The sequence below is a fragment of the Hypanus sabinus genome, chromosome 13, assembly GCF_030144855.1.
Source record: "Hypanus sabinus isolate sHypSab1 chromosome 13, sHypSab1.hap1, whole genome shotgun sequence".
In the NCBI taxonomy this organism is placed as follows: Eukaryota; Metazoa; Chordata; class Chondrichthyes; order Myliobatiformes; family Dasyatidae; genus Hypanus; species Hypanus sabinus.
This window is the reverse complement of record NC_082718.1, coordinates 55,572,693-55,591,583: the sequence shown is the minus strand read 5'-3', so window position 1 is coordinate 55,591,583 and position 18,891 is coordinate 55,572,693. Positions and strand designations below refer to the sequence as shown.

Genomic DNA, 18,891 nt, shown 5'->3' with positions numbered 1-18,891 from the left:
GTTCTCAAATGGCAGGGGTGGGCAACCATGGCTGACAATGTAAGTTAAGGACTGTATAAAAGCCGAGGAAAGGGCATATAAGGTAGCAAAAGTGAGTGGGAAGTTGGGTGATTGGGAAGCTTTTAAAAAATCCATCAAAAGGCAACTAAAAAAGACACAAGAAGGGAGGAGATGAAATATGAGGGCAAACTAACCAATAATATAAATCAGGATACTAAAAGTTTTTTCATTTGTATAAAGAGTAAAAGGGAGGTGAGAGTTGATATTGAACCACTTATAAATGATGCTGGTGAGGTAGTCATGGGGGACAAAGAACTGGCAGATGAACTTGATGGGTACTTTGCATCTGTCTTCATTGTGGAAGACGCTAGCAGTGTGTCAGGGAGCAGGAGTGAGTGCCACTGCTATTACAAAATAACAAAGCAAACTCCAAGGTCTTAAGGTGGACATGTCACCTGGACCAGCTGGACTACATTCCAGAGCCTTGAGAGAGGTTGCTGAAGAGGTAACGGATACATTGGTCATGATCGTTCAAGAATCAGTTGATTCTGGCATGGTCCTGGAGGACTGAAAGACTGCAAATGTCTTTCTTCTTTAAGGAGGGAGGAAGGTAAAAGAAAGGAAATTGTAGGCCAGTTAGCTCTGTGGTTGGGAAAGTGTTGGAGTCTATTATTAAGGATGAGGATTTGGGGTACTTGGAGACCAGTGATAAAATAAGTCAAGTCACCATGGTTTCTGTAAAGGGAAATCTTGCCTGACACATAGTTCTTCAAGGAAGTAACAAGTAGGGTGGACAAAGGAGAGGCAGTGGATGCCATTTACTTGGATTTTCAGAAGGCATTTGATTAGAAGCCACACATGAGGCTGCTTAATAAAATAAGATCATATGGTGTTGCAGGAAAGATACTAGCATGGATAGAGAAATGGCTGACAGCCAGGTGGCAGCAAGTGGGAACAAAGGGGGCTTTCTCTAGATGGCTGCCAGTGACTACTGGTCCTCGGGTCAGTATTAGGACCACTACTTTTCACATTGTTTCTCAGTGATTTGGATAATGGAATTGGTGGCTTTGTGGCAAAGTACATGGATGATACAAAGATAGGTGGAGGGATAGGTAGTGCTCAGGAAGCAATGTGATTGCAACAGGACTTGGACAAGTTTGGAAGAATTGGCAAAAAAGAGGCAGATGTCAAGTCAAGTCTCTTCTATTGTCATTTCAACCATAACTGCTGGTACAGTACATAGTAAAAATGAGACCATGGTGTTGCATGACAGAGTACAAAAACCAGACTGAACTACACAAAAAAAAACAGCACAGGAAAACTACACTAGAGTACAGACCTACACAGGACTGCGTAAGGTGCACAAAAACAGTGCAGGTTTTACAATAAATAATAAACAAGACAATAGGGCAAGGTGTCAGTCCAGGCTCTGGGTATTGAGGAGTCTGATAGCTTGGGGGAAGAAACTGTTACATCGTCTGGTCGTGAGAGCCCGAATGCTTCGGAGCCTTTTCCCAGACGGCAGGAGGGAGAAGAGATTGTATGAGGGGTGCATGGGTTCCTTCATAATGCTGTTTCCCTTGTGGATGCAGCGTGTAGTGTAAATGTCTGTGATTGCGGGAAGAGAGACCCCGATGATCTTCTCAATGGACCTCACTATCTGCTGCAGGGTCTTGTGATCCAAGATGGTGCAATTTCCAAACCAGGCAGTGATGCAGCTGCTCAGGATGCTCTCAATACAACCCCTGTAGAATGTGATGAGGATGGGGGAGGTGGAAGATGTAATTTCCTTAGCCTTCGCAGAAAGTAGAGACGCTGCTGGGTTTTCTTTGCTATGGAGCTGGTGTTGAGGGACCAGGTGAGACTCTCCGTCAGGTGAACACCAATAAATTTGGTGCTCTTAACGATCTCTACTGAGGAGCCGTCGATGTTCAGCGGGGAGTGGTTGCTCCCTGCCCTCCTGAAGTCAACAACCATCTTGTTCACATTCAGAGACAGGTTGGTGACTCTGCACCAGTCCGTTAGCCGCTGCACCTCCTCTCTGTAAGCTGACTCGTCGTTCTTGCTGATGAGACCCACCACGGCAAACTTGATGATATGGTTCGAGCTGTGTGTTGCAGCACGGTCATGGGTCAGCAGAGTGAACAGCAGTGGACTGAGCACGCAACCCTGGGGAGCCCCTGTGCTCAGTGTGATGGTGTTGGAGATGCTGCTCCCGATCCGGACTGACTGAGGTCTCTCAGTCAGGAAGTCAAGGATCCAGTTGCAGAGGGAGGTGTTCAGGCCCAGTAGGCTCAGCTTTCCAATCAGTTTCTGAGGGATGATTGTGTTGAATGCTGAACTGAAGTCTATGAACATCATTCCAACGTATGTGTCTTTTTTGTCCAGGTGGGTTAGGGCCAGGTGGAGGGTGGTGGCAATGGTATCATCTGTTGAGCAGTTGGGACGGTACGCAAACTGCAGGGGGTCCAGTGAGGGGGGTAGCAGGGTCTTGATATGCCTCATGACGAGCCTCTTGAAACACTTCATGATGATGGATGTAAGTGCAACGGGACGGTAGTCATTGAGGCAGGACACTGAAGACTTCTTCGGCGCAGGGACGATGGTGGCGGCCTTGAAGCACGTTGGAATAGTGGTGCTGCTGAGGGAGATGTTGAAGATGTCAGTGAGAACATCTGCTAGCTGGTCTGCACATCCTCTGAGCACTCTACCAGGGATGTTGTCTGGTCCAGCAGCCTTCCATGGGTTGACCCTGCACAGGGTTCTTCTCACATTGGCCACGGTGAGACACAGCTCCTGGTCATTTGTAGGAGGGGTGGACTTCCTCGCCGCCACGTCATTTTCCACCTCAAACCGAGCGTATAAGTTATTCAGGGCATCTGGGAGGGAGGCATCACCTGCACAGTCAGGTGATGTTGTCCTGTAATTGGTGATGTCCTGGATGCCCTTCCACATGAGCTGCGTGTCGTCGCTGTCCTGTAGGTGTCTGTGGATTAGCTGGGCATGTGCACGCTTTGCCCCTCTGATGACTTGGGACAGTTTGGCCCTCGCTGTTAGAGCTGCCTTGTCGCCTGCTCTGAAGGCGGAGTCGTAGGTCCTCAACAGCGCACACACCTCCACTGTCATCCATGGCTTCTGGTTAACGCGTATAGCGATGGTCTTGGACAAAGTAACATCATCAATGCACTTTCTGATGTAGCTGGTCACTGATGCTGTGTACTCCTCTAAGTTGGTAGAGTCGCCATCGGTTGCAGCCTCCCTGAACATGCGCCAGTCAGTGTGCTCAAAGCAGTCTTGAAGAGTGGAGATGGCTCCTGCTGGCCAGGTTTTCACCTGCTTCTGAACTGGTCTGGAGTGTCTGATGAGATGGAATACAGTGTTGGGAAATGTATGATAATGTATATTAATAAAAGGAGCAATAGTGCTGACAATTACCTATATGGGGAGAAGTCTCAAACATTAGAGATACTGAGGGACTTGGGATTCCTCGTACAAGACTTTCAAAAAGTTGATTTGCAGGTTGAGTCTGTGGTAAAGACGACAAATGCAATGTTGGCATTTGTTTCAAGGGGAATAGAATATAAAAGCAAGGAGATGATGCTGAGGTTTATAAGCCATTAGTAAGGCCGTACTTGGAGTATTGTCAATGGTTCTGGGCTCCATACCTCCAAAAGAATGTGTTGCAGTTTGTCCAGAGGAGGCTCACGAGGATGGTTCCGAGATTGAAGGGATTAACATATGAGGAGCATTTGGCAGCTTTAGGCCTGTACTCACTGGAATTAAGAATAATGTAGGGGAATCTCATTGAAACTTACAGAACATTGAAAGGATGAGATGAGGTGGATGTGGAGAGGAGAGGATGTTTCCAGTGGTGGGAGTATCCAGAGCTAGAGGGCATTGTCTCCAAATTGAGGGGCTACCTTTTAGAACAGCGATAAGGAGGAATTATTTTGGCCAGAGAGTCATGAATCTGTAGAAAGCTCTGCTGCAGTCTGCGGTGGAGGCCACGTCCTTGGGTATATTTAAGGTGGAATTTGATAGTTTCTTGATCAGTCAGGGCATCAAAGGATCTGGTGAGAAGGTAGGTGTATGGGGTTGAGAGGGATCCAGGATCAGCCATGATGAAATGATGGAGCAGACTCAGTGGGCTGACTGGCCTAATTCTGCTCCTATGTCTTATGTTTTTTCATGGTCTTGTCTTTTCTTAGATAAGGAGCCCAAAACTTCACAGTACTCAAAGTGAGGCCATAGTGCCTTATAAAGCCTCAACAGTACATCCTTGCTTTTGTATTCTCGTCCTCTCAAAATGAATACTAACATTGCATTTGTCTTCCACACCAGATTCAACCTGCAAATTAACCTTTTAGGGAATCCTGCACAAGAACTCCCAGGTCCCTTTGCACCTCTGATTTTTTGATCTTTTTTCTCCATTTAGAAAATAGTCTATGCTTTTATTTCTTCTGCCAAGGTACATGACCGTACACTTCCTGACATTGTATTCCATCAGTCACTTCTTGGCCCATTATCCTCATCTGTCCTTCTGTAGCCTTTGTACTTAACACTACCTGCTCCTTCACCTGTCGTCATACTGTCACAAATCTGGCCACAAAGCCATTATGTCAGTCATCCAGATAGCTGACATATAATAGAAAAAGTAGTCCCAACCCAGACCCCTGTGGAACACCACTAATCACCTGCAGCCAACCAGAAAAGGCTCTCTTTATATTTCCAGTCTTTGCCTCCTGCCAATAAGCCTATGCTCTATCAATGCTAGAATCTTTCCTGTAATTCAGTAAGCTCTTAAGTTGTTAAGAAGCCTCATGTGGCACCTTGTCAAAGGCCTTGTGAAAATCCATGTGTCTATCTTACTATTTCTTCAAAAAGTTCCAACAGGTTTGTAGGCAAGAGTTTCCTTTAAGGATCCCATGCTGACTGGCCTGTTTTAACATGGGTCTCCAAGTCTCCAAAGCCACGTCCTTAACAATAGACTCCAATATCTTCCCAACCATTGAGGTCAGAGTCATACCATCTCATCCAAGCAGCACCCTAGTAAATCTCAGCAGCCTTTTTGAAGCTTACACACTCTTCTTATGGAACTGAATAGAATATTCCACGTGTTGTCAAACCAGGAATTTAAAGATTTGCGACGTTACCACATAGCTCTTGAACTCAGTCCCCCAACTAATGAAGGCCAACACATCAATCACACCCTGCCTTAACAACCCTGTCAATTTGAATTAACCAAAAATATTCAATGGCTCTGAAATTATCTGGAAGCATCGTTGCTTTGTATTATAGGAAAGGAGCAAAACCGGTTTGATTTGTACTTTAGCAAAAACACTGAGCAAAATGTAATGGTTGCGATGTAGGAGAACTAAGCAGAGTAGAATTCTACATTGTCTTGGGTGTCCTTCTGGGGTAATTATTTAAAGTCTATTTGTTCCAAAGTGCAGGAGATATTTTACTCTGTCCACTGAACTCCTTTTTCATCAGGGTTAAGATGCATGAAGCACAAAATAAAAACTAAGTGATAGAGGCTGTCTGTCAGCAAGCCAACACTCACTTCCTCTCCACCCTAAAATGCTATCTGTTTCTGTCAACAAATGCTGCCTTGTCTGCTGTTTCTAGCACTTTTGGATATTATTTGTTTCTTAGCATGTGTAATTTTGTTTTGATCATTGTTTGGAATGCACAATCTGACCAACTATTGCACTAAACTGTGAACATAAGATCTCATTTTTTTGTATTGTAGGTTTCCAACTATTTCCTTTTTAGTAATTCAGGCGTGCATGTAAAGTTAACATAGAAAGCCTACAGCACAATACAGGCCCTTCGGCTCACAAAGCTGTGCTGAATATGTTCCCACAGAATGGAGTAGGAGGCTCCTGACAATCTCTCCTTCCATCGCTGAACTTGGTGTTGTGTATGAGTGTTCATTCATTTCCTCCTTATTGTCCTAGAAGCGAGTCTGAATATGAAGCAATGGTGGACTAAAGGGGGGAATAAGTCATCGTAGGAAACTGCTGCTCAACAATGACTCGAATGTCTTTTCGCGTGTAATGCTCACTATTGTGTGACAGATAGTGAAAGGTGAAGCAAATACAAATTGCTGGAGGAACTCGGCAGGAGTACTATGGGTAAGGGTGATGAACTTGGAGCATGGATCAGTACATGGAACTATAATGTATCCATGACTGAAACTTAGAGGAGAGAGGGGCAGGAATGGGCAACCATGGGCAACTAAGGTAGAGGAGATAAAGGGGGGGGGGTGTAGAGTTGCACTACTAATCAGGGGCAATATCACAGCTGCACCCAGGGGAGAGACAATGGAGGATACAGAGTCCATTTGGTTGGAAGACAGGAGAATTGGATTGGTGTGATCACACTGTACTACAGACTCCCAAACAGCCACCAGGAAGTTAAGAAACAAATATATAATCAGATTAAGGAAATATGTGCTTTTTTTAAAAAAAAAGCATTAAAAAAAATCATTAATTTTATCCAGGACGATTTCTTAAATCAGTATGTGGATGGTCCAATGAAATGAGGGGCTGTTCTGGATCTGGTGATGGGTAATGAGCCTCCAGGTGACTGACCTTTCAGTGGGGGAGAGGTTAGGGAACAGTGACCACAGCTCCTTAACTTTCAGGATAGTTATAGATAGGGATAGGCATAGTCCCTTGTGGGAGAGCTTTAAAATGGAGTAGAGCAAATTACGAGAGCATTAGGCAGGAACCAAGAAGTGTCAATTGGGAACACCTTTTTTCTGGGAAAGCCACCATCAGACATGTGGAGGGTGTTTAAAGGTCAATCACACAGAGTATAGGAACGGTATGTTCCTGTCGGAAGGAAGGACGGGTGAAAAGATAAGAAACCTTGGATGTCCAAAGAGGTGATGCATTTAGTCAAGATGAAAAAGGGAAAGTACATAAAGCATCAGAAGTTAGGATGAAACAAAGCACACAAGTATAAAGAAGCCAGAAAAGAACTAAAGAAAGGAATTGGAAAAGCCAGGAGGGGCCATGAAAAGACCTTGGCAAATAGGATCAAGGTGAATCCCAAGGTATTCTGTATATCAAGAGGAAGAGAATAACTAGGATAATGGAGGAAGCATTTGCTTGGATGCAGAGAGTGTGTGAGGTATTTTCTTACCCCTTGGAGCGACAGAGGTTGAGATGTGACCTGAGAGAGGTGTACAGGATGATCAGAGGCATTGATCGTGTGGACAGTCAGAGGCTTTTCCCAAGGGCTGAAATGTCTAGCACGAGAGGGCACAGTTTTAAAGCGCTTGGAAGTAGGTACAGAGAAAATATCAGGGGTAAGTTTGTTTTCTTAAAAAAAAACTTCAATACTTACCAAGGAAAAATGAGGAGAAACAGGAGATCAGTGCTAAGTGTATAATGGTGTTTAGTGGTCGAGGAGGAGGAGGAAGCGTTGGGCTTCCTAATGAGGATTAAGGTGGATGCCCCTAGGGCCTGATGGGATTTACTCTGATTTTGAAGGAGGCAAGAGATGAGATTGCTGGGGCCCTTGACCAGTATCTTTTTTGTTTTCTCTAGCCACAGGTGAGGTCCTGGAGGACTGGCAACAATGTACCTCTAAGAAAAGAAAAAAGGAAAATCTTGAACTATAGACTAGTGAGTCTCACATCTGTGGCTGGACAATTGCTGGAGAAAATTCTTAGGAGTTAGACTATATGAGCATTTGGAAACACATGGACTAATTGGGGAGAGACAGTATGGCTTTGTGTGTGGCAGGTTGTGCCTTACCAACCTGAATGAGTTGTTTGACAAGGTAATCAGAGAGACTGAGTCAGTGAATGTTGTCTACATGGATCTTAGTAAAGCATTTGACAAAAGTTCCTCATGGGAGGCTAGTCCAGAAGATTGAGATGCATGAGGTCTGCAGCAAATTAAATGTAGAAAATTGGCAAAAAATACAGCACAATTTAGATCAGTTGCAGATGTGGGCTGAGAAATGGCGGATGGCGTTTAACTGAGATAAATGTGAGGTGTTGAAATTCGGTAGGGCAAATGCAAGAAAATGATACATTGTTAAGGGCAAGATTGTTAACAGTGCTGAGCAGAGAGATCTTGGGATACAATTTCATAGTTCCTTGAAAGTAACTACACAGGTGGATAAGATAGAAAACCTACAGTACAATACAAGCCCTTTGGCCTACTAAGTTGTGCCGAACAAGAAATTTTTACCTGAGAAATTACCCAGGGTTACCCATCTATTTTTCTGAGCCCCATATACCTGTACAGGAGTCTCTTAAAAGACCCTATTGTATCTGCTTCCACCACCGTTGCCCGCAGCCCATTCCATGCTCTCACTCTCTGCGTTTTTTTTAAGAAAACAAACTTTCCCCTGATATCTTCTCTGTACCTATTTCCAAGCACTTTAAAACTGTGCCCTCTCGTGCCAGACATCTCAGCCCAGGGGGAAAAGCCTCTGATTGTCCACACGATCAATGCCTCTGATCATCCTGTACACCTCTCTCCGGTCACATCTCAACCTCCGTCGCTCCAAGGAGTAAGAAAAAAAGGCCAAGTTCACTCAACTTATTCCCATAAGGCATGCTCCCCAATCCGGGCAATATCCTTATAAATGTCCTCTGCACCCTTTCTATGGCTTCCACATCCTTCCTGTAGTGAGACAACCAGAACTGAGCACAGTACTCCAAGTGCGGTCTAACCAGGGTTCTATATAGCTGCAACATTACCTCTCGGCTCCTATACTCAATCCCACGATTGATGAATGCCAATGCACCATAAGCTTTCTTAACCACAGAGTCAACCTGTGCAGCAGCCTTGAGTGCCCTATGGACTTGAACCCCAAGATCCCTCTGATCCTCCACATTGCCAAGAGTCTTACTGTTAATGCTATTTTCTGACATCATATTTGACCTAACAAAATCAACCACTTCACACTTATCTGGGTTGAACTCCATCTGCCACTTCTCAGCCCAGTTTCTTTGCATCCTGTCAATATCCTGCTGTAACCTCTGGCAGCCCTTAACACTATCCACAACACCTCCAACCTTTGTGTCATCAGCAAACTTACTAACCCATCCCTCCACTACTTCATCCAGGTCATTTGTAAAAATCATGAAGAGTAGGGGTTCCAAAACAGATCCCTGAGGCACACCACCGGTCACCGACCTCAATGCAGAATATGACCCATCTACAACCACTCTTTGCCTTCTGTGGGCAAGCCAGTTCTAGATCCACAAAGCAATGTCCCCTTAGATCCCGTGCCTCCTTACTTTCTCAATAAGCCTTGCATGGGCTACCTTGTCAAATGCCTTGATGAGATCCATATACACTACATCTACTGCTCTATTATCATCAATGTGTTTAGTCACATCCTCAAAAATTCAATCAGGCTCCAAAGCACGACCTGCCTTTCACAAAGCCATGCTGACTATTCCTAATCATATTATACCTCTCCAAATGTTCATAGATCCTGCCTCTCAGGATCTTCTCCATCAACTTACCAACCACTGGTCTATAATTTCTTGAGCTATCGCTATGCCTTTTGTTGAATACTGGAACAACATCAGCAACCCTCCAATCCTCCGGAACCTCTCCCATCCCCATTGATGATGCAAAGATCATCGCCAGAAGATCAGCAATCTCCTCCCTCACCTCCCATAGTAACCTGGGGTATATCTCATCTGGTCCTGGTGACTTCATACCTTCCAAAAGCTCCTGTACATCTTCTTTCTTAATATCTACATGTTTCAAGCTTTTCAGTCCACTGTAAGTCATCACTACAATCACCAAGATCCTTTTCTGTAATGAATCCTTTGCTTCAGTATTCGCTAAGTACCTCTGTCATCTCCGGTTCCATACACACTTTTCCACCATCACACTTGATTGGTCCTATTCTCTCACATCTTATCTTCTTGCTCTTCACATACTTGTAGAATGCTTTGGGGTTTTCCTTAATCCTATCCAACAAGTCCTTCTCATGGCTCCTTCTGGCTCTCTTAATTTCCTTCTTGAGCTCTTTCCTGCTAACCTCATAATCTTCTAGCTTTCTATCATTAGCAAGCTTTTTGAACCTTTTGTAGGCCTTCTTTTCTTCTGACTAGATTTACAACATCCTTTGTACACCACAGTTCCTGTACCCTACCATCCTTTCCCTGTCTCATTGGAAAGTACCTATGCAGAACATCACGCAAATATCCCTTGAACATTTGCCATATTTCTTCCATTCATTTCTTTGAGAACACCCATTTCCAATTTATGTTTTCAAGTTCCTGCCTGATAGCCTCATATTTCCCCTTACTCCAATTCAACACTTTCCTAACTTGTCTGTTCCTGTCCCTCTCCAGTGCTATGGTAAAGGAGATAGAATTGTGATCACTATCTCCAAAATGCTCTTCCACTGAGAGAGGTTCATTTCCCAAGTACAGCCTCTCCTCTTGTAGACATATCTACATATTGTGTTCAGGAACTTTCTTGAACACACCTAGCAAACTCCATCCCACCTAAACCCCTCACTCTAAGGACATGCCAATCGATATTTGGGAAATTAAAATCTCCCACCTTGACAACCCTGTTATTATTACACCTTTGCAGAATCTGTCTCCCTATCTACTCCTTGATATTCCTGTTACTATTTGGTGGTCTCTTTTTATATAAAAAAAACATCCAGTAGAGTTATTGACCCCTTCCTATTCCTAACTTCCCCCCACAGTCTCTGTAGACAATTGCTCCATGGTGTTCACCTTTTCTATAGCCATGACACTATCTCTGATCAACAGTGCCACACCCCCACCTCTTTTGCCTCCCTCCCTGTCCTTTCTGAAATACCTAAAGCCTGGCACTCGAAGTAACCATTCCTGCCCCTGAGCCATCCAAGTCTCTGTAATGGCCACAACTTCATTGCTCCAAGTAATTGCTCTAAGCTCATCCGCTTTGTTCATAATTCTCCTTGCATTAAAATAGACACATCTCAAACCATCGGTCCGAATGCATCCCTTCTATATCACCTGCCTATGCTTCCCCCTCGCACTGTCTCTGTGCTTTCTCTATTTGTGAGCCAACTGCCTCTTCCTCAGTCTCTTCAGTTTGGTTCCCAACTCCCAGCAATCCTAGTTTACTCTCCCAAATAGCCTCAGCAAACCTCCCCACCAGGATATTGGTTCCCCTGGGAATCAAGTGCAACCTGTCCTTTTAGTACAGGTCATTCATGCCCCTAAAAGAGGTCCCAGTGATCCAGAGATCTAAATTCCTGCCCCCGCTGCAATCCCCCAGCCATGCATTCATCCTCTACCTCACCCTATTCCTATACTCACTGTCATGTGGCACAGGCAGTAATCCTGAGATTATTACCTATCGTGGTTCTGCTTCTCAACTACTATCCTAATTCCCTGTAGTCTGCTTTCAGGACCTCCTCCCTTGTCCTGCCTATGTCATTGGTACCAATATGTACCACGACCTCTGGCTATTCTCCCTCCCACTTCAGGATATCTTGGACGCAATCAGAAACATCCCGGACCCTGGCACCTGGGAGGCAAACTACCATCCATGCTTCTTTCCTGCATCCACAGAATCGCCTGTCTGACACCCTAACTATAGAGTCCCCTATCACTGCTGTCATCCTCTTCCTTTCCCTACCCTTCTGAGCCACAGGGCCAGTCTCTGTGCCAGAGGTGCAGCCACTGTTGCTTCCCCCAGGTAGGCCGTCCCTACCCCCAACAGTCCAACAGGAGTACTTATTGTTAAGGGGGATTGCCACTGGGGTACTCTCCAGCCTCTGACTCCTGCCTTTCCCTCTCCTGATTGTTACCCACTTAGCAGTCTCCCCAGGCCCCGGTGTGACTACCTGCCTATAGCTTCTCTCTGTCACCTCCTTACTCTCACTGACCAGACGAAGGTCATCGAGCTGCATCTCTAGTTCCCTAACATGGTCCCTAAGGAGCTGCAGCTCAATGCACCTGGTGAAGATGTGGCCGTCCGGGAGGCTGGGAGTCTCCTGGACTTCCCACATCTGACACTGAGCGCAGAAAACCGGCCTCTCACACATACTTCCTGTCTGTATTCTACTCGGGCAACCTGCCTCGCCTCGACCCGTTAACGCGAAAGCCCCATTGAGTCCCCTTCCTACTCTCTCCCACTATCTGTCGTCTACTCTATAAGGTGTCTATGTAAGATGATCAAGAAGGCTTGCGGAATGCTTGTTATTGTTAGTTGAGGCATTGAGTTCAAAAGTCAATAGGTTATGTTGGAACTTTGTGAAACTCTAGTTATGCCACATCTGGTGTATTGTGTACAGTTCTGTTCACCCCCACTATAGAAAGGATGTTGAGGCTTTGGAGAGGGTGCTGAAGAGATTTACCAGGATGCTGCCTGGTTTAGAGGGCATGTGTTATCATGAGAAGCTGGACAAACTTGTGGTGCTTTCTCTGGAGTGCTTAAAGCTGAGAGGAGATTTGGTGGAGGTTTATAAGATTGAGAGGCATAGATAAAGTAGACGGAGAATCTGTTTCCCAGGGTTAAGATGTCTAGTACCAGAGGGCATGCATTGCAGGTGAGAGGAGGTAGACTCAAGTGGAATGTGAGGGGTAAGTATTTTACTCTGAATGCCAGGAATGTGCTGCCTGGTTTGGTGGTAGAGGCAAATACATTAGACTTTTAAGAGACATTTGGATAGGCACAGTTTATAAGGAAGATGGAGGGATATGGACATGGTGTAGGTAGGAGGCGCTAGTGTTTGAGTGTTTTTTGATTTGCTTTTTAGCTGATTTAGCACAACATTGTGGGCTGAATGGCCTGTTCCTGCGCTGTACTGTACTAAGTTCTCTCAAGCAGTATGGAGAGGAATACAATTGGCATTTTTGGCCAAGACCCACAGAAAAGGAAGGGGCAAGATGGCGGGTATAACCAAGTGAGGGAGAAGGTTTGGTGGGGTATTAGGGTGAAGGGAAAACCTGGGAGGTGATGGGTGGAAGAGGTAAAGGGCTGAAGAAGAAGGAATCTGATCAGAGAGGGCAGTGAACTATGGACGAAAGAGAAAAAATTAAAAGATGAATTTTAACTTGCCCAAAATATGAGTCAGTGGAGGTCTTGTAGAGGTATAGAGATTTCTGAGGAGTATAGATAGGGTAAATGCATGTAGGCTTTTTCACACCTTGGTTTGAATGATACCAGAACTGAGATCATAATTTAAGAATGAATGTTTAAGGGAATCTTGTGGGGATCATCTTCACTCAGAGGATGGTGTGAATGAGGAATGAGCTGCCAGCAGAAGTAGAGGATGCAGGTACAATTGTAACATTTAAGAAGTTTGGATGAAGGGGTAATGGAGGACCTGAGTGCAGGTAGATGACATTGGACAGTAGACCAGGTTAGCATGGATTGGTTGGGCTGAATAGCCTGTTTTTGTGCTGCAATACTCTGATTCTAAAGCAGAATTGTTAACTCGGATATTTGCATTTATAGCTGAGTGCACAGTGATGGGAATTCCCAGTGTGACCACCAACCTCTCTGGCTTTGGTTGTTTCATGCAGGAACATGTGGCAGATCCAACAGCTTATGGTAAGTTCTGTGATTCAAATGTAGCACCACAGGACACTCTGCATTTAATTTCTCCAAAAGGGTTTGTGCTTCCTTGACCTGTGTGTTTTTGCTGCATACAGGGATTTATATCGTTGATCGGAGATTCCGGTCTCTCGAGGACTCGTGCAATCAGTTGACTCAGTTCATGTTTGGGTTCTGCAAGCAGTCACGTCGCCAGAGGATTATCCAGAGGAATCGGACCGAACGGCTTTCAGAACTTCTAGACTGGAGATACCTGACCAGGGTAAATATAAGTACATGACTCCATGAAGGAAGAGTTGTTGAGCTTGGTTATGCCTTTGGAAGTGAAATATAGTAAAACTTAAATATTCCTTGGGATGGTGCTGCAAGACTAGGGGTTTTCTGAACTTCTGGATGTTGTTCCCATAATATCCCAACACTTTTCCTTCATTTTTGGGGGGTATTATACAGTAGTATGATGGATTTCCAGTGAACACTAAGTTTGAAGAGACTGGGAAATATTAAAGCAACTGAAATCATAGCTCCAGATATAAAAGTACCCAAGTTCTTGATCCTAGGGATTCTGGACCCCAGTCTTGGCTCCATCTGCTCTCCGAGCCTGTCGTCCAAACCCTAAGCTCCAGCTACACACTTCTCGCTCTCCAGACTTGCATTGCAGATTAATGAGTGAACCAAAAGTTGAACCATCAGGATCTTCTAACATTCAGATGCTGGATTACTGTCTGGTACTTTTTAATACCTTATTCCAAGGTGCAGTGGAAACAAGTTTAATAATTTTAGCTTATTTACTGAATGATCAGCCATGATAGATAGGAAGTAGGACAATTAACTAAGCTGTAAAATTTAGTAATAAATTTGCCTCAAACTTTAAAAAAAAACTAAACAATTTCAAAATTGAATAAATTAATTGAGGTTATTTTGCAAGAGTTGTTTTTTTTGCACTGTTATTTTGAATTCTGAAGCTCTAGCTCAATCTGAAAACATGGCACATGAAGGATCTGCAGTATTGGCTTCCATAAATTTCACTGCATTCTTTCGTAGTGATGACAATTTTCAATTCTTTGTCTTCAGTATTACGTGCATGCCCGCCATCTTGCATTATGTAAAGCGTTCCCAGAAAAGTTTCAGATGGAGCCGACTGCGCCACCACTGGTAAGTCCACTTGTGTTACCAATTGATTTGATTGGTGTTAAGGCAGGATTACAAAAACTGTATGCCACAAAGACCTGCCTTTCCTTAAGGGGCAATGTCATAGACTAACCTTTCTTTTTTTTTTATGCCAGACGGAAGGTTTCAGATATCCCCGGCCAGCCTCTGTGCCCCCATCCCCATCTGTGTCTTTGCCTTCAAGTCCACACGAGAGTGATGATGAGAATATTGAGCGGTATGATGAGGAGGAGGAGGCAGAGAAGGATCGAAGGAACATTAAAGCACCTATAGGGATGAACCAGTCAAATACGGAGTACCAAAACTGAGTTGATGGCTAACATAGCCCTTTGAAGTTTCACTTACAATATCTTGATGGGAAAGTGGAAATGTGAAAGCTAGCAAACTAAATCCAAATAATGTGGTTATGCATTCTCAACTATATCAAGGCCAGAATCTTTTATGAAAGACCCGTTTGCAAACACACAGTGAACTTACAGTGAAATTACAATAATTAGGGAAGAGATGGTGCATTTCCCCCATTCCTGCTGCAGTTTATCAAGCTAGGTCCGTATGAATTATGCACTTTGCTGTACGTCTGATTATGTCATCCACCTCTCGGCATTACAGAAGTTAATTCCAGTAATAGCTTTCCACTTTAAGGAAAAATGAACTGTCAAAACCGTCCTTGATTCTATTGCACACACCATCTCCACAAATTTGTTAGAAAAATTTTAAGAATGTAACATTACATGATATTTGGTCTTTGGGAAATATTTTCTGTAATCGGTTTTTGAATTGAAGGCATGGCTGGCAATGATTTTTATCACTAAATGCCCAATGCTTTAGAATCCATGAATTGAAGGACCTCCCAAGATTTGTCATTTGAACTGGTATTTCAGTGTAGAGGTTGAAGTTTATTATTACTACTTTTGACACACACACAGTATTAGTAAACAAAACCAGTTTGTAATAGTGTGATTGGAAGCACTTTTTTGGATGCTAATCATCATTGTTGTGGGTGAGGGCAGTAGTTGACCCATTCACTGAAGACCACTTACAACACTACTTTCACCACCGAGCACTTGCCCATCCCAACCCCCGTATGAAATGGGGCACGTTAATCATCCTATCCCCGATACAAAAGAAGACAATATAATTTGAAATTGACTCCTTCACAATAATGCAGCTGAGAATCTTTTCTATAACCGGAGATTATCAACTTGAAACTGGTGACATGTTACTTGAAGAAAGACAAGATATTCCTGCTGTATAACCTGCTTTTTTTTTCTCTCCCTATAACCACACTTTTATACACACTACAGGTTTGGGTCTGTTCTATTAGTTCCTAGTAAGAATAATTTCCACCTCTTCTGCATTTCTTTGCAACTTGTGGTTTTAGAATAAATTATTATTTTGTAGCTGTATTTATAATCTAAAGTTGCCTTGGGAAGAAATGTATCCAATTTCAAACAGTTTTGAATCTGTTCCACAAAGGTCAGTCAAACTGCAAAAAGTGAGAAGCTTACAACCAATTGATGCTATCAGTATGGACTGAATCTTGCAACTAATTAGCACATCAAACTCTTGCTTCTGGAACCAGACTGAGATAAAAATCTTACTTCATCTGAGTGGAAAGTCTGAAATATGACAGTCACTGCATATCATGCCCATAAGGCAAGAAAATCTTTTAGTTTAATGCTGGACTATATTGAAACACGTGGGGAATAGAAAATACCCATGAGTTATTCAACAGATTTAAGGTAGAGTTAACTTGATTTGAATTCCTTCAAGCAAAACTGTTCATTTTTATTAATGTTCTCTCATCCCTCTAAGCACCATTGCAGGGAAACACTGAAAGGTGATGGTATGTTTCCAAGGTGGATAATCTAGGAGCGATGCACCAGCTCTTTTGTTTTCCCAAAACTTAACAGCTGTTCCAAAATGCATCAGCATCATTAATTCACCACACATTACTTAACTGCAAAGCTTTTCTTTAAATAGTGGCATGAGCTGCCAAACAACTTAAATTCTATGAGCTGACAAACATGAAATATTTAGTTCATTGTTTGAATTTGTGTTGCAAAACCCAGAAGAGGACAAAGGTCTTCAGTACTTGTGTATTGTCTCTATTTTAATATCCAATATGTTGTTATCTTTATCTTATTTTGACATTAAACAGGGTTTCTAAAATGTCCTTGGCAAGGAATTTGACTTCCAAAATTATGTGTGTATAAAAGAAATGACAAGTTGATCTAACCAACATTTATTCGGAGAGGATGGAAGGAAAATTGTGCTTGGTCATGAGTTACGTGGGCAGATGTCTCCAGTACAGTCAGGTTTGAGCTATTCAATAGCCCCAGCTACCAATGGCAAAAGTTAGATAGTAAACATGTTATTGCTTTGAGCAGTACAAAGGGCAATAAAATGTGTCCAGTGAGATAGGTAATCAGTGGTCTATCTCTGAATCAGATAGACTGCAAAAGTCCACAGGTAATGCAGTAGGAATGAAATTAGTGTAGTGACAGTGTACACAGACTGGTTTTAATAGGTGCTGTTTTATAATTGCAGCAATTAATGATCCATTTTGCATAATGTGGAAGCAATCGCAATGACTGACCGCCACCTTAATTTCTGAAAACCATCAAAAATGCTCAATACTACAGTTTCATCTCAATTAGAAATTTTCATTCTGGCTAAATGTGGTGAAGTTTGCATTATTTTGCCAAACTGTTAAATGCTAACTTTCATAATATTGGCCTGTAAGTGCGAAGACTGCAAATTAATATTTTGAACTTGCTTGCCACTAGCTCTGAATCAGAAATTGCAGACTGCATACGAACTTCTTAATTTCAGATCACAGTACATCATACAATGTCCAATTTGCTCTTTATATTATCCAAGTTTAATTTTGGTATCTTTTAAATATTTACTTATGTGATCAGTGTTCTTGTTTGTTATGCTGTAGTAGGATATCAGATGATACATTCTGCTACTGGAACCGCACTGCCAGCACAAAACACTATGGATAAATGGTTTATATTGATATCCAAAAACTAATTTATTTTGATTAATACTAATTGGGTGTAATTGACGATTGGTGTGCAATAAATATGTAATATTTAAGCTGTTAAATTTATATTAAAAAAACTTCTCCATTCTGCCTACTGTTTGGAGTATTTGGTTAACCTATTATCGCCGTTGCTCAATTCTCTCTTTTGAGAGACACTTGTTCACAACATTAAGTCTTGCAATGTGTTTCAAAGCCAGACCATCATCTTTGACTGTTTCGGGTTGTTTTAAGAGGTGTAGCTATCCCATACTTCACACAAATGTTGGTCTGCAGGCCAGAGAAATTATCACGGGGTTTGTTGAGGAAAACCATTTGGTTAAATTGGGTTGCCTAAGGGAGAAAAATTGAAAGCCACAGCTCTCTTGCAAAAATGATGAATGTGACAATTTCAAAGGTGTCAGTTCCAGTTACCATCTGCTCTTTCCAGATGAATATAAAAGACTGCTAATTTGAGCACAGCAGTGCTCGTCCTCTACATCCTAGACACAAAATGTTTTAAGAATTTGATCTGGTTATTTATCTCCTGAACAACGATTCCACAAATTAAGGTGTACAAATTGCCTGCAATATTTTGTAATGGTGACTACACTTCAGTAATACTTAGCCACTAAGTGGTGGGGTATCATGAGGCTGTGAAAGGGATTGCTGAAAGCAGGTTGCTCTTATCCTAGATTACAGACTTCCTTGTAAAGTGAGCATTAACTTCTATAACCCTTTAACATAATTTGTCAGTAAGTAAAATTATTCCAAAAGTGCAAAATTATTTAAAGCTTAATGTCTTGGGAGGATAGATTGAGATGGTAAGAGGAAAAGATTGTGGATATCTAGAGACTTTTTCCCATGGTGGAACTGGTTAATATGAGGGGGCATAATTTTAAGGTGATTGAAGGAAAGTATAGGGGCAATGTCCTTGTTTGTTTTCTTTCTTTTAAAGTGTAGTGGGTATGGCAATACCCTGCCAGGAGCAGTGGTAGAGACAGTTGCATTAAGTACACCAACTCTCAGGTAAGTGGATGATGGAAAAATGGAGGAAGGTGCTAGATTGATCTTGGAGTAGGTTGAAGGTCAGCAGAATATCGTGGGCCGAAGGGTTTATAATGTACTCTGTTTCTACTTTGT

At 42.9% G+C, this 18,891-nt stretch overlaps 1 protein-coding gene across 3 annotated transcripts in view; it reads left to right on the top strand.

Annotated features, from left to right (window-relative positions):
• The window catches only part of LOC132403878 (glycogen [starch] synthase, liver-like), an 80,796-nt gene extending 64,807 nt beyond the window's left edge, over positions 1-15,989 (top strand). For all 3 annotated transcript variants that reach the window (XM_059987653.1, XM_059987652.1, XM_059987654.1), the window contains 4 exons: positions 13,455-13,550; positions 13,652-13,815; positions 14,625-14,705; positions 14,837-15,989. In XM_059987653.1, coding sequence (XP_059843636.1) covers positions 13,455-13,550; positions 13,652-13,815; positions 14,625-14,705; positions 14,837-15,028 — 533 coding nt within the window. In that variant the 3' untranslated portion in view covers positions 15,029-15,989. The remainder of the gene's footprint in view (positions 1-13,454; positions 13,551-13,651; positions 13,816-14,624; positions 14,706-14,836) is intronic.
• Positions 15,990-18,891: the final 2,902 nt, after the last annotated feature.